The sequence below is a fragment of the Colossoma macropomum genome, unplaced genomic scaffold, assembly GCF_904425465.1.
Source record: "Colossoma macropomum unplaced genomic scaffold, Colossoma_macropomum, whole genome shotgun sequence".
Classification (NCBI taxonomy): Eukaryota; Metazoa; Chordata; class Actinopteri; order Characiformes; family Serrasalmidae; genus Colossoma; species Colossoma macropomum.
This window is the reverse complement of record NW_023494798.1, coordinates 28135136-28151357: the sequence shown is the minus strand read 5'-3', so window position 1 is coordinate 28151357 and position 16222 is coordinate 28135136. Positions and strand designations below refer to the sequence as shown.

At 40.6% G+C, this 16222-nt stretch overlaps 1 protein-coding gene across 1 annotated transcript; it reads left to right on the top strand.

The window, feature by feature from the left end:
* The first annotated feature begins 3649 nt into the window (after positions 1–3649).
* On the top strand, positions 3650–15878 carry dusp8b (dual specificity phosphatase 8b). The gene is made up of 5 exons (XM_036585416.1): positions 3650–4082; positions 12073–12239; positions 13278–13437; positions 13728–13851; positions 13999–15878. Exons 1-5 carry the CDS (start codon positions 3974–3976, stop codon positions 15011–15013), a joined length of 1575 nt encoding a protein of 524 aa, XP_036441309.1. The 5' UTR covers positions 3650–3973; the 3' UTR covers positions 15014–15878.
* The last annotated feature ends 344 nt before the right edge of the window (positions 15879–16222 follow it).

Below are 16222 nucleotides of genomic sequence, written 5' to 3'. Positions count from 1 at the left end.
CAAATTGGCTGGCAGAGCTCCAGGAGTCATTGTCATTGTGCCTCTGCACAGGATGTGGTGCATTCCCTCTCGACCTCCAGCCACCAAAATAGCTGCTATGGCTGTCTTATTGCTATACCTATTTACAGCTTCTCTCTCTCTCTCTCTCTCTCTCTCTCTCTCTCTCTCTCACTCTCTCTCTCTTTCTCTGTCTCTCTTACACACACACAATCTCTCTCTCTGTTTCTCTCTTTCTCTCTCTGTTTCTCTCTCTCTCTCTCTCTCTCTCTCTCTCTCTCTCTCTCTCTCTCTCTGCCTGGATCCAAAACAACGTGGACACTTCTTGGCGAAAAGCCTCTCAATTAAGTCAGGAACCTGAACCCTCTCTCCAGAGCTGACGTTGCCTCTCAGGTTCTCTCTGACTTTCGGCAGCCCTGAACTCCAACACTGCACTACACACACACACACACACAATCTCTCTCTCTCTCTCTCTCTCTCTCTCTCACACACACACACACACACAGGTTTGTTTTTGCACAGCTTCAAGGAATTTGAGGTCATACATGTGTTCCATATCATCGCTGTTGGAACAAAACCTTGTAAGTCTATTTGTGTCAATTTTCATCAATACCAGCTTCCCTTTATATTGTGTCAAATTTCCATTGAACCAACAGAAATCATCCCAAATAACTGGACTACAGTATTTTTACACTGACATCCATTAAAAGTTAAAAATGTTGAACTCATTTTGGATAAGCAATGAAGTTTACTATATATACTGTATATTCTGCCTTCTGCCCAAAACTGCCTTCAGTTTTTGAAATAATTTGTATGCCTGTTGCTTTTTATGTTGTATGTAAATTGCATGATGAATGGACCAAAAGAAATAACCCAAAATTCTGGTTCCAAAAAAAAAGTCTGGTTCCATTGACTTACATAAAAATTAAAGTATGTTTTGTATATATATAAGTAATATTTTAGGAGATGCAAGATTTTACTTGTAAGTATTATGTAAGTATTTTTATGTAATAATGTTATGCAACTGGTTTATTGTAATTATACCTACTTCTATGCAACAATAAACTGTAACAATAAAATATGTCCCATATGTATTATAGACATCACCACTGTCTCCATAAGGACTTTACAGGAGCGAGAAAAAGAGAAAAAAAAACCTTTCTTACCTGTTAATCTAAGTTAATGAAACAAGAACCATTTCTATTGGTCTATTTAACATGTAGTCTTTGCACAATGTAAAGACCAGCTGACGTTTTCAAATTACATGAACATATAAAAAAGGGGGATTACAGGATTATAACATATGTCTTTATATAATATAAATTTAACCCTAACCCTAATCTGACCCTAAACCTAACATTAATCTAAACCTCAGTATGCAACACAAAACAGTTTCCCTTTCAGTTTTAATAAATTAAACATTGTTACAGCTTTTGGAAAAACACTTTACAGAACATTTTGTTCTGAAAATGCACAATCATACACACACACACACACACACACACACACACACACACGCACACACACACTCATACACACATTCACTGCAGCAGAAGTGCTGAAACAAAGCAGGCAGGCGAGGTGCAGCCAGCGTCTCCATTTACACTTTTTCTTTTTGAATGCGTTTGTGCTTCATTGAAGGTTATATGTGAATGGATTTTGACCTGAGTGTCGTATTACATGTGTCTTTTATAGAGCGACAGTAAAGAGTGTGAATGTTCCTTGCCACCAGATTTAATGCTCCATTTACTTTCGCTATTGCAATTCTGTGCAGTGCACTTTTTCTTGCCTTTGCATTTCATAACATGTATATCATCACTGTCATAACAAAACCTCAAATACTGAAATGATAACTTTATTATTTCAGTTTATTTTAATGCAGCAAGATCATTTTGGATGATTTGTATTGGTCCATTCATCAGGCAATGTTCACACAATGTAAAGTGCATGTGGCACCCTTGGGCGTGAGTAAAGCACATATACCTGTCTATCTGTCTGTCTGTCTGTCTCATTGGCAACTGTGACTATTAGAGCTAGGCCTTCAGTTCAGGCCATAAATGTCAAAACGTAGTCCAAAAAGAAGAAAATACACCTCTACTATAATGTTAATGTCCTCTAGCACCTCTATGATAGGTGCGCGAGTGATTGCCTGAGGTCATGTGATCTCCTGAAGGACTGTGGGCAATGGAGTCTGTTACGGACTCCGAGTCCGAGGGAAGTTGCTCTGACACGTGATCTCCCAATGTATTCTGGGAAATGCAGTCCGAATATGTGACAGAAAGACATGTTTTACCTTGTAGCAGTTTTTACGACTTTCTAAAAATGACGGAAACTTGCTCAGCCTACCACACAATTCAGTCAGTGATGTATCTAAGACTTCTAGAAGGCCTAGAGTCAATTTTATTCTTACAAAAACATGATTGACTGATTCTCCTGTCAGTAATGTTTAAGGCCTTCAGTCTAGTTCCTGAAGGGATAACCCAGGGGTCAGCAACTTGCAGGTCTGGAGCTTCATACAGCAGATTTTTTTTATGCAAAAATAAAATAATCCTCCTCTGCAGTAAAATAAAGCTCTGCTGGTCATTCAAACACAATTTCAACTATAAATGGTCTTAAACACTGGAGTTAATGTATAACTGCTTATTCACCCTCTAACCTGGAGGTTGGCACGCAGACTGCTGGTCACAGCAATGCAGACAACAGTCTCGCCTAGCAAGTAACTAACAAAATGACAAGAGAAAGATTTAAGACAAACATTGATAATTTGGAGATGAATAGATTTATTTGCATTAATAAGCACTCAGCTCATTTCCTGATGCGTTTAATTTGCTATGAGAAACTGTCAAAAAGTCAGAAGGCTGAAGTCAGTTTCTCGCCTGCTAGCTTCTGGTTCGAATTCTCCTGTTCCACCTTAAATAGTGCAGCAGTTACATTCTGGCACCTCAGGCACCATTTAAGGTGGAACGGAAGAATTCGAACAAGAATCTGTTGAATAAAACCTGTATGTTGAGAGAGATTTTCCAAGAAACTATTCTACTTTTGGAAATGTTTCCTGCCAGAGATGTGAGAAAAGCAGCTATAGATGAGCTAAAGCTTAAGCTAAAGCTTAAAGCTTAAAGCTTACATCTATTTATCTAGTTACACCTGAGGTTTAAGGGGTTAAGGTAAACTGAACTGCCATCACATTGTTACCAAACCTGGTGAAAATGACAAACATCTTACGTCTTACCTACCGTAAATGAGTCAGATCAGAAATTTCCTCTGACTTACAGTCCAGGTTGAGTGTGCGGTGACTGCACTCATTACATAAACGAACACTGACCTCTGTGGTAATAAGTCCAGTCCTGCAAAACACAACTAGAGTTCCTTTGTTGATTACAAAGAACAACTATACCCCCTCCTTCTCCAAACACACAAACACACAGGGCCGTGTCCGGCCTGGCGTAGGAGCCTTTTTACCCCCTGAGCACAGTGGCGGCCCCAGAGGTGGCCGCATATTTGTGTGGTGAGTAAGGAATGTGGTTACATGCCTTACACATGAGCTATTAGTGAACACTGGCCCCAGTAGAGCACAGCCGCTGCACACACAGGCTGTGAGCTCATTCAGAGAGAGAGAGAGAGAGAGAGAGAGAGAGAGAGAGAGAGAGGGAGAGAGAGAAAGGGAGGGGGAAAGGGAGGAGGTTCCACAATACAGGGACTGCACTCGCAGTTCAAGTCAGATTAGAACACTCATACGGACAGTGAAGAGTGCAGCTCCATCAGACGGACACTGAGGCGAACGCACTCATCTGGGAACAGCTGGTAGCTGTTGACTTCTAATGTCACAGTGGACACAGTGAAGATTTCTCTGCAGTTTTGGCTGTGCACTGAGTGGACACTGAGTGGACCCTGTTGTAAAAAGTGCTGCAGAAATAATTTTAAACTGAATTAAGTGGACCCTGAGTGGATCCTGAGTGGACTCTGAGTGCTTGCCTGGATGCCGGTTGACGTGGTGATTGCTCCTCCACTGTGGACAGACATGCACGAGAGTGAGATGAAGCTGAAGATTCGTGTGCGGCGCATCAAAGAGGGACGCGACTTACGAGGTGGGTACGAGCATGGGTGAGATGGAGGAAGTGAGTGAGTGAGTGAGTGAGTGAGTGAGTAGTGAGTAAATGAGTGAATGAGAGACAATATGAGTGAGTGAGTGAGTGAGTGAGTGAGTAAATGCATAAGTGAGTAAATGCATGAGTGAGTGAGTGAGTGAGTGAGTGAGCGAGTAAATGACTGAATGCATGAGTGAGCAAGGGACTGATGAGTGAAGGGGTGAGTGGATGAGAGCATGAAAGAGCCAGTAAATGAGTGACTGGGTGTATGAGAGAGTGAGTGAATGAGTAAGTTAATGGCGAGTGAGTGAGAGAGAGAGTGAGTGAGTGAGTGATTGAGATCGCCAATGGATGAGTGAGTGAGTTGGTGAGAGGACGAGTCAGTGAAAGAGTGAGTGAGTGAGTGAGTGAGTGAGTAACTGCATGAATGAGTGAGTGAATGCTTGAGCGTGTGAGTGAATGACTGCATGAGTGAGTGAGTGAGTGAATGCTTGAGCGTGTGAGTGAATGCATGAGTGAGTGAGTGAGTGAAAGCTTGAGCGTGTGAGTGAATGACTGCATGAGTGAGCGTGTGAGTGAGTGAATGCTTGAGTGAATGAAAGAGTTGCTGCTTGTTTTCAAGTGTTCAGTTGTGTATTTCTGCAACCTGCAAAGACAGACTGTGACATGTAATGTCTTTAACCCACTGAACTGCAGGCTTATTAAGCAGTAATTACTATGAAACTAATATGTGAGTTCTGTAGTTATAAGCGTGAGAAAGTGTGTGTAGTTATAAGAGTGAGGAAGTGTAGACACAAATATAGACCCTTAGAGTTTAGAAGATAATTGACCTAGCTTCCAAATTTAAAAAGTATACAAAAGTACACAATTGTCATATGCCGCCTCACCATGCTTAAGGCCAGTTTATGAATTTTAATAGAAGACATAAACATAAAGACAAAGAAAGTGTAAGCATTCTCATTAATGTAAATGCTAAACAGGAGACTTTGTGTAATTATGTGACATATTGAGTTGCAAGAATTATGGTTAGCATAAACTGACTCTGGCTGTGTAGATAAGCGAATATAGACACTGGATTAAGGCCCTGCTTGCTGGGCGCCAGTATTAGCAGGTTAATCCCTCTTGTACCCTTGTTGTTAGGATGCACTGTGTTATTGAGTAAGATTGAGGCTTTTTTCTCTCTCTCATTCAGTCTCGTCGAAGAAGAGAGCGAATATCATACGTATACACAATGAGTTCTCTTTGGAAACTACACGTTTGTTCTTTCACATTTCAGTATTTCATAGACTGTGTGGGGGTAATTAATCATGAACTGGGTGTTAAGGGCCCTTAAAGTGATCTGTTTTGTATGCTGTTATAAAAACATATTAGAAACGATCATGATTGTCATTCTGAATGAGCTAAAATTCACTCAGAGTAGAAAATGACTTTGGATTTACCTCCGTAAAACTTCTTTTGGATCCTGATTTAAATGCTGTCCTGCTTTTTGAGCCCCCAGTTAATGAAGTATTGCCAAATAGTGGCAGGCTGATGATTCCTGGCATGGCAGAAATGGTATGGTATCATTGCCCTCAGTCTGAATGTGCCTTTACTTGCCTGAGCTGGCATGCCCCCCATGCACATATTTAGCTCAAGCTTGTTGTAGGCTGCTGCTAAGCAAAGACTTAAATACAACACTGCGCTGAATTTAACCCCCCCACCAACACACACACACACACATACACAGGTTAGCAGGCCATGCATATAGGATGATTTCATTTCAGTGGGGACTGCCCCCCTCTGACTTGTCCTGTTTGGGATGAGCGCTATTTGTTCCCAACAAAAAGGGGATGTGTTACCCACTGTACATGCTTTGAAAGAGAGTTGCAACGGGGCATTTGTTTAGACGTTTTATTTGATTGCAAATTCATTGACTCAGCCCTAATGATGCTAAGTGGGAAGGCCCCTAAGCCTGGTCTACAGAGACTCTCTCTGGGTTAGTGATGTCACCGAATTAATACTGAGCCCTAGACAAAGAAGAAGACGGGAATGTTGAACTGTTGCCACAATCTGAAGCAATAACACCAAACCAGTTGCATGACGCATCTAACATCAATGAATGATAACCAGAGATGGCACAGTGCCACCTTTCCTTTTCTAATATCGATACTGAAACCTTAAATCTTGACTGATAAGTCATACTGATGGCCACTGTTCAGGTAGTTATTAAAAAAGTTGTTGCCATTACCATTTTACCTGACAAAAGGATTCTTGCTACTTATAACTTTGCTTCTGTGTTACTCTCTAAACTTTGACGAATCTGTACCAACTGGAAAGTACAACAGAAACACACAATAGCCCTCTCAGCCCATTATTTGGAAAGAAACAGTCAATCGCAGTAGATGTCATTTAAAAGGCATGTCACTGTCCCTGCCTTGGCTCTGAACATACAGTCCGTTAAGCTGAATAAATGACTAATTTGGCTACTAGCTGTTTGAAAACCCTAAAACTAGCCAGTGGAAAGAATTCAGAAACAAGCTGCCTTAAATAAAACCTTCAAGAATAAAACTTAAACCTTACAAAGCTGAATAAAAATCAAGTCAACCCTGTTTAGATGATGTCTCTTTCTTCTTCGGCATGGGGATCTTTATCCATAATTTTCATATTAGCATGATTAGATGCTTCAACAGATTAGGTAAAAGGACAGGCACAAATAATCTATATAGATGAAACTTATGATGTAATTGCATTGCATAAAAGTAATATCATTCTTCCAGAGACATATGAATAATGCAAGTGACAAAATCCTTGTTAAGTCAGTAACTGTGTCAGTAATTTAAACTGTTGAATTTCACAACACTTGTGTTGTACCATGTTACACCCAGTACTGTTGAAGGTCATCTAAAAGCAAATCCATACTGCTCAAATAAACATTCTACTATCCTATGCAAAACAGTTTTGTGTTTAAAGTTTTTATTGATAGGATTTAAGTATTGATACAACACAGCTGAGAGTAATGAGACGTATGCTGACCAGAGCACTGAGGACAAGCTACTGTTCCTGATTATCTGCAAATTGTAATGCATTATCTGTGGAATATTGGGTAGCACTTTCTCTATGGTCGCTTAAGTTCTAGGTATTAACCAGGAAAGTGTGAGGTACAAACTCCAAAGATTAGGTAATTGGGTAGGATAAGTTCCAAGGCAATCTACCTAAATTACACTTAAATGCCCAACAGGTTGTAGGTATTAACTGGTGGCACAAACTTCACAGCACTGTGTAATTGTTTGGGATAAAAAGCAGCAGGTAGTTACATGATGCAAAAAGATTCTAGATGAACAAAGAGTCGTACCTGTCTATTACCCAGGGGTGCAAAATGATCTTGGGTAATTTTAAAAAATGGAAGGGACATTTCCCACTATTGCACACCCACTGTTTGCACCAATGCTATAAGCTATAAACTGACACTGAAGCTGGGCTGTAAAAGAAAGCAATGATTCTTACTGTGGTTTTACCGGAAACCCACACAGAGAGCATGCAAACCTCCTCACAGAAAGAACCCTGATTGACCAGAGAACCGAACCCAGGCCCTTCATGCTGTAAGGTGACAGCACTACCCACTGCACCACCATGCGGCTTTTACCCAAAGTAATTACACAGTACTTTAGAGACTGTACCCTAAATGTATTCTAATATCCTGTTTGGCTTTTCGAAGTAATTTCTCAGAACTTACCATCTTTCCCTAAATGATTATCAAGTACTTTGCAGTTTATACCTCACACTTACCTGGATATTACCTAGAACGTAAGGGACTATAAAAGTGATCTGTGATTATTGTGGAGAAGTTCTATTATGCTCCACTGACACCTACATTATGTAATGACAGCATTCAGCTATGCCTAATTCAGTTCAAATGTATGCCTGCTCTCTCTATCAGTAACTGGCCTTGGCCCTGATCACATTATAAAGCTAGGAAACAAGTACTGAGTTGGTAACACCAGGTGTTAGCCAAAACAGGCCGTGGGTGTAGGATACAACTGGTGCATATGCGTGTGTGTGTGTGTACAGCAACCCAGAGACAGCCCGCTGGCCACCCATGTGTTGAGCGATGATGTCATACTGCTTGGCAGTTGCTTTTAATAGTTAGAAACAGACAGGCCTTGAGCGGAGCTTTAAAGGGCCAGCCACAGCTGGAATAATCGCTCAGTACCCTCCAGCCTTTTCCTGTCCTGCCTTACACTACACACTTCCTTCCAGGCACCTCACAAAACAATTAAAAACATGCATTAAACAAAAACTGTATTTTAGTATAGAGACTGCATTCACAGTACCAAGCAGGTCAGCCAAGGCCATGGCCCATATCATAGACACTGAATTTCCCCCACCCTTTTTTTTTAAATAAAAAGAATTTGATATATTATGTAAGCATCGTTAAAATTTCAGAAAAGTATCACTCACTCTTCGGGACAGACATATGCAAAAGTTTAAACAAACCCAGTCAAATAATGTGGGTTTTCTAGGTAGAAATAAGCTAACAAATGATTTACAGGGGACACACGTAAACATGACTTTTGTTCAAATTTTAATGATCAATTTCTATTTATTTGCCAAGTTTAATATATTGGATAACAACACAACACATGCCACATTTTCTATTTTAGTTTTTCCCAATTTATAAAAACCAGCACATAAACAGTAACTGTGCATTAGAAGTGTGTTCTTTGTGTTTTTCAGATCAAATAGATGTTAACTGCTGAGATGAATACTTTTAACCTAACTTTCTCAGGGGCACTAGGACCTTTGCACACTGCCGCTTTTCTATAGCACTGAAAGTATGACCTTTCGGTGCACTGAGGAGGGTTTGGCGCTCTGGTATTATTGGGAAACGCGCCTCCATTATCAAAGGGCAGTACTTAGAAAAACACACTTCTCACCTTTGCACCACCTTGAGGTTTCTCACGGCGGCCTGCGAAGCCCCGGCTGGAGAGTCGCTGGCTTTGCACGCAGCAGATGGAGCTTGTGTAACGCCGAGGCCGTTCGTGACAGGACCTGTCATGATGTCATTCATGAGTCAGAGTGTAAAGAAGCTAGTTAAAGCATCTGGGACAGGTTTGTGTGCTTTGACTCACTGCTAATCTATATGATAGAATGGCCTCGCTGAGTGATCTCATGTGAAACATGCACTGACAACAGAGCCACAAAGAAACGTAGGCTTCCTTCATTTGTATCTTTTTGAATAGGCAAATGAGCGGCTGACCTGGCAGGAACAGCAAGTGAAAGAATGAATGAAGAAACCAATGAACGAATGAACGGCTTGGGTGAATGGGTACATGAAGCCTGATATCAAGCTTCACTCTGTTCTCTTTCTCCCTCGCAGTCACATGTATCTGTTTACCAACTCTTACCTCACTGCTCTGAGCTCATCTGTTCTTTCATGCTTTGTTGCCTAAATTCAACTCTCATGTCCTCCTATTTCTAGCTTTCTCTCCTTCCTTTCATAATTCAAGCGTCGTTTAAATGCCTTCCCACCCACCTTTACTCATTTGAGTGAGTGTGTTGAGTGTGTGTGTGTGTGTGTGTCATCACTGACATATGAAGACTTCATTTATTTGTTTATTTATTTATTTGAACACCATTTCTTATACATTATGTAAACATTTTATGATGAATGGACCAATAGAAACGGTCAAAAAAAAATTGGAATAAAATCATGTCTTATCATCTTTCAACAATAAAATAAAATGGCCTGTGCAAAAGTTATGGCATCTTTTAGATTTTACGATCAAATATATTAAACTCTTGTGAGCTTTCATATTTAAGTTTGCTCCCTGCAAAGGATGAACTTATTTTCACTTAGAAAATCAACATAATATAATCAGAGGTGTTCAAACTTTTACATATGACTGTATGACTGTACGACATCTCTAAAACTGAAATCAAAATGGGCTGTTTTTGCAGCTTGCTTTCCATATATGGACTGTACAGATGGACATTTTAGAAGTGTTTACATACTAAATAAAACTCCTACATTATAAAACTGATTTAAACAATCTTTTTTCCCCAATATGGGCCCTTTAAGTATTTTTCGGTTCCTTTTAAGTTACCATTTCAGAGATACAAGGTTTTATTGACAGCAAGAACATGTTCGGTGCATATGTGTGTTTGTGCAAGTGTGAGATGAATGATCAAGAGATCAAGCCAAGCCTGAGCTTTTAATCCGAGGTGATGTCATTGCCCATGCTTGCCAGCCTTACTTGGAAATTGAGCTAACACCTCACAGATTGAAAGCCTGATTCCAGAACAGCGGTCTAAATTAAGCAACTACACTGGTGCCTTCTTTTCCCTGGTCACACGTAGAAGACAGGAGGCTGCTTTTCTTTTTATCTATCTTTTTTTCATATCTTTTCCTTGTTTCCTCATGCACTAAATAAGGGAATTAGAGAATCTGTGTGTAAGGCGTTTGAATGTGCCCATTAGCGCAAGGGCTAATTTGGTGCTGTGTTTAGGCGTGAGGTAATATGCTGCTAAAGAGAGGGAGGGGGCTGGGACTGGCTCTATTAGAGCTGTAAGATCCAAAAATACACTGACGTAGGTTGTGAAACTGCTGAAATGGACTGGCTCGAGGAAGGTCAGTGGCTGGAGCTGTAGAGGGTTTGTTTGTCTAAGTGAGTAATATGTACTCTTATGTATGATTAAGAGTCCTGGATTCCGCTCTGTACCCTTTGGCCCATTGGTGTTTGTGGTTGTTTACATTTGTGGTTGTTTACATGTTGTTGTTGTTTTGTTTTTGTTTTTTTAAGCAATGCAGACCCAGTTTTTAAAGTTAGTGCATGCGTGTGAGTAAGACCCTGGACCGTGGTTGGGTGGATGTGCTCTTGTGGCCTACTTCATTCCCATACTGTGATGCTGTTCTCTGGGAGAGGAGATGAGATCATGCAGGAAGCAGAGAGCGGAGAAGCAGACACTGACACCCTATCTGCCTCTTAAAGGGACAGTGATGCCCTTTCACAACCCTGTTTTATCATTCCTTTGGATGAACCTGGCAATCAAATACTGGAGCTGGTTCACAGCCTCCATTGGCTGAGGCTCACTACTAAATATAACAGTAGTTTAATTATTAAAGGTGCACGTCAACATTTTTGAATTTAAACTCTGTGGGACACATCGGGATCATTCCATCAATTACCACAGGAGATCATTTCAATCCATTTCCCTGTGCTTAGAAAAGGACAGAAAACCTGTTGACTGGGAAGTCATTTATAATAGAAGTCAATGGGCAGTTGCTAAATTATATGAATAAACTTCAAATATTTGACTCCATAATGCAAAAACTGCATCCTTTGCCACAAAGTTATACTCAGCTTTTGAACAAAAAGTACTTTCAATTATATTCGCTTTCCTGAAGGTTTCTTGGTATCCTTAAGCAATTAGACAGGAGCCTGTGAAAGCTCCACCCACAGCTCTATGCTGGTAAAGAACTCCCACCAGTTCTTTCCCCCTGGAAAACAAGTTCCAGCTCAATTTACAAACAATCCTGATTAAAGAATTCTAAGAAGTGTTTTACCAAAAATTGGCTGATGCAATTCAGCAACTACCCAGTTGCTTGTATAACATGTTTGAAGTCAATGTTCTTTTCAAAATTACAGCATTAAATATGATTGTCCATGCTACAGATGTGGCAAGTTAAAAAAAAAACTGTGTTCTTTTAAGCTTATTTTAAGTGCTGAGAGTACTGCCCAAAGAATTCCATTAAAAACCAAGTTTAGGAACCAACAGAAGGCTTGTACTGTCTCTAGGTGAAGGTGCACATGCTCTAGCCAGGTCTGCTAGTGTAGTTACAGACGCCTTGGTCAGGCAGGATGCGGAAAGTCAGCTGCGCTCCTGTGGGAGAGCGCTTATGTGATTCTGAGTGTAAGGATGTTAGGAAAGTCCCTCCATTGTTGCTACTGTTGTGTATGTCATATTCAAGAAATTTCAAGCCATACTCTCTCTCTCTCGTTCTGTGCTTTAGGAGGCTTTGCAGCCTTCTCCTCCTGCTTCCCTGATCTGTGTGAGAGCAAGCAGGCATCTATACTCCCCCTCAGCCTGTCTCAGCCATGCCTACCTGTGGCCAACTTGGGCCCAACCCGCATTCTGCCTCACCTGTACCTGGGCTCACAGAAAGATGTCCTCAACAAGGTAAGATAGGTGGATGGGTTACTGAATGGTTTTACAAAGACTTGGTGGGTTTCAGGGACATATTTTGCTTCTAAATCTAAAGAATTTTACTGAAAAGTAATTTACATCTATTTATATCTATATCTATCTATGTATCTATCTATCTATATATATCTATATATATATATATATATATATATATATATATATATATATATATATATATATATATATAGATAGATAGATAGATAGATAGATAGATATAGATATATAAAAATATATATAAAACATACTTTACCTTCAATGTAAATCAATGGAACCAGACTTTTTAGCAAGTAATTTTGGGCCAGACATCATATATTATATATATATAAAAACATTCCATGAGTAAACTCAAACCATTCTTACATATCAATTTAGCATGCATGTCAGCAGATCTGAAAACAAAATTCAAGTGTTAATATTCAAACGACATATCTCACATGTTTTCCTTTCACCTTAAGGGTTTTCTTCTGTACCAGTAAATTGTTTACGAGTTGCATACATTCTATTACATCACCCGCAGCAGGACACAGAGCGCATTCCTTGAAATCATTTTCCTTTGTTGTGAAGTTGAATTGCACTGAATGGTGGTACCGTCAACTGTCAAAACAAGTGGTCTCACTGACAAAAAATATCTTGGCACTCAACTGTTCTGTATCATATTTGCGTACCTCTGACACTGAAAGAGATAAAGGATGTGTCTGTTGTCCTGCCTGGCCCTGAAAAACATTGGCTCATATTTATTTTTTTTATCAAGCGTCTCAGAGAAAGAAATCTGACATAAGATCAAGTCTCATCAGTCTATGTCCCATTCAGTGCTAAAAAGCATAAACTGATCCCAGATCAGCATTCTTCTGAGAAGTTAAATAAATATGGGCCAATTATCCTAGGTAAAAGTCTGCAATCTGCCGACTGCTTCTGGTTCTTTCAGTCCATCTTGGATCATTCTTTTTGAAAAATATGCCATTATCTTCACTGTTGACTTCTACATCTCCACCCTCTGGGTTGTTTGCACAGGAACTCATGGCTCAGAATGGTATCACCTACGTCCTGAATGCCAGCAACACCTGTCCAAAGCCAGACTTTATCAGCGAGAACCACTTCCTGCGCATTCCCGTCAACGACAGCTACTGTGAAAAGCTGCTTCCCTGGCTGGAGAAAACCAATGAATTCATTGGTAAGAATATTTGCCTCAAACCATACAGTTTGCTGAAACAGCATAGGGAATAAGCCTGACTGGGTCAACCCAGAATAGCTCAACTATTCCACTTACTGTAATGACGAAGGTTAGAATTACGGTAGACCAATTCAGATTTTGGAGAAGCACTTTATGGGAGGTCTGAGTGTTGTCAGCACTTGAGGTGGGAAAATAATGTAACCCTGATGTTTTACTGGTGCTGTAATGGCGTTGCTGGTTTTGACTGGTTCTCTCTCTCCCTCTCTTTCGTCCTCTCCCTCTTTCTTCAGACAAAGCCAAATTGTCAAACTGTAGAGTCATTGTCCACTGTCTGGCAGGAATCTCCCGCTCCGCAACCATTGCCATCGCTTACATCATGAAAACCATGGGCTTGTCATCGGATGATGCCTACAGGTAGCTATTAGATACTGTTTAAGGTTTATGTACTGTGGATAACATTGCCAATATTCTGAGATATATCCACCATGAAAGATGTAACACATTGACAAAGCAATGCGGATCAAAGCAAAAAACAATTCTCGGTGTCTGTCCTTTACACAGGTTTGTGAAAGATCGTCGGCCCTCGATATCTCCTAACTTCAACTTCCTAGGACAGCTGCTGGAGTTTGAGAGAGACTTAAAGCTGAAGACCCCTTTACCATGCAGCCCTCTGAGGTCAACACCTGACCACCCCGAGGATGCCACTAAGGTCATAGTGGAGCAGAGCACCGAGAATAGCCGGCCTTACCAAAGAACCCAAGAAACGGTGGTGGTGAAAGCCAAGCCGCCCTCACCTACCTCGCTGCAGAGAGACCTCAGCAGCCTCAACCTGTCTGCAGACCAAGTCCTCCACAACAGCCGACTCAAATGTTCCTTCTCCCTCGACATCAAGTCTGTCTACTCTTCAAACCAGCACCGTCGAGCCTCCCCCAGTATCTCACAAACAGACTCAGAAAACATGCCCAAGCTTTTCAAACTTGACAGTCCAAAGAACACCAACCATGAGTGCCGGTATGCTTCATCCCAAGACATCCCAAGTCCAGCTGAGTCACAGTGTTCACCTGTCATGATGGAACCAAAGCTAAGTCACCGGATGGACAGACAAGACAATGGTAGATTTGAGAGGTTATCAGCTACAACTCTTTCTCTCAATCTAAACCAGAATAAGCAAATTCCAGTAATACATGACCCTGTCCATGGCACCAATGGGAAGGCATCTTCCTTCCTCAGCTTGCCCTTGGATACCTCTGGCATCTGGACCAAGCACAGAAGCACCACCCAAGCCACCACACCCATCACACCTACGGAAGAACACCCGTGGTTCTTTGGCTCAGACCTAGATGGCTCTTCGGTGACAACTGCTGGTAGCTCTGTGCGATTTGGTGGTACTTTGAGCAGTGCTCCCAGTTCCAGTGTACAGATGTCCTGGGACAAACCTCAGATGGAGACACAGTTCAAGCGGCGCAGTTGCCAGATGGAGTTTGAAGAGATCACGACTGGCAGCACAGAAGACTTTGGCAAGCTTGGGAAGCAGTCCAGCTTTTCCGGCAGCATGGAAGTCATCGAGGTATCATGACAAAAAAAAGGTCTGAAGTGATACTGGCCACTGTGAAGCTTCCAAAGCTCAGAGATACCACATGAAAGAAGACTTTACTTACTAGAGAGATCTATTTTGAAAGATCTGCTCTCTCTCATATGGTTTTACTGGACTGAACAGAGATTACTTGGGAGAGACCAGTTGGGAAAGGACATGGTGCATGCACAGATGCATGCAATTATGAGCCACTGCGCTATGTTCTCCAAAGAACGGTCCAAAGTGCTGTAGAGCTTTGGTGCTCCCTGTACTTATGTGATAGGGATAATGGAGTAGATGACATAAGTCACACCAAAGGGCAAAAATGAACTCGTGCAAACGTGTCATCTTGAGATGCCCTCCACATGAAGGATTCACACTAGGGAAATTTATTTTACAGCATGGCTAAAGAAACGTCAATATGAATGAGCTCGTTACAAAGCAATAGATTGTTTCTATCAGCCCGACAACAACTTTAAAGTAAAATATTTGCTGTATTATATTTACGCTCCATTTTTGAGATCATTTTAGAGGGCTCTTTAATATTGTCAACAGTGTTATCAGCTGCCTTGAGGATTCAATAGTTTGTGAAGATAGACTGTGTGTTAAACTGAGATGAACTCTCAGACATACTACTGTTCACTGGGCATGCTCAGAAATGGCTGGCTACCTACAAACAGACAAGCTGCACCCTAGCAGTACTAAGCTTTACATGTATGCAGAATTATTACATATATATATATATATATGTAAAAGAAAAAAGGTAACTGCAATTTAAATGGACTATTTAATGTTTTATGCATTATTGTTTTAATTTATTGTATCAGTTTCATTCTGGCAATGAGCAATAATATAATATTTGAAGATTTCTTTGTCTCTGTTTCATTCTCTGATAATCATACACAAGACTCTTTTCCCATTTTTTAGAGAAAGGCTAGTTTACAGTGTGCTCAAATTAGGCCAGCAAAATTAGATTAACCTATTTCCTACTCTTATTTATTTTCTATAATACCAGTCATAAAATGGAAACTGGAGAAATGCTAATACTAGCTAATTTAGTTCCGGTCAGTTTTAACAGGCTACTCCATACCTACTCTGTGTGATTCATTATCTGACCAATTACATTTAGCCAACCTTGGCTGCTGATTTAACCCCTTCAAATTACCACAAATATATACTTTGTTGACACTTTTACAGTTTGCAACCTTTACA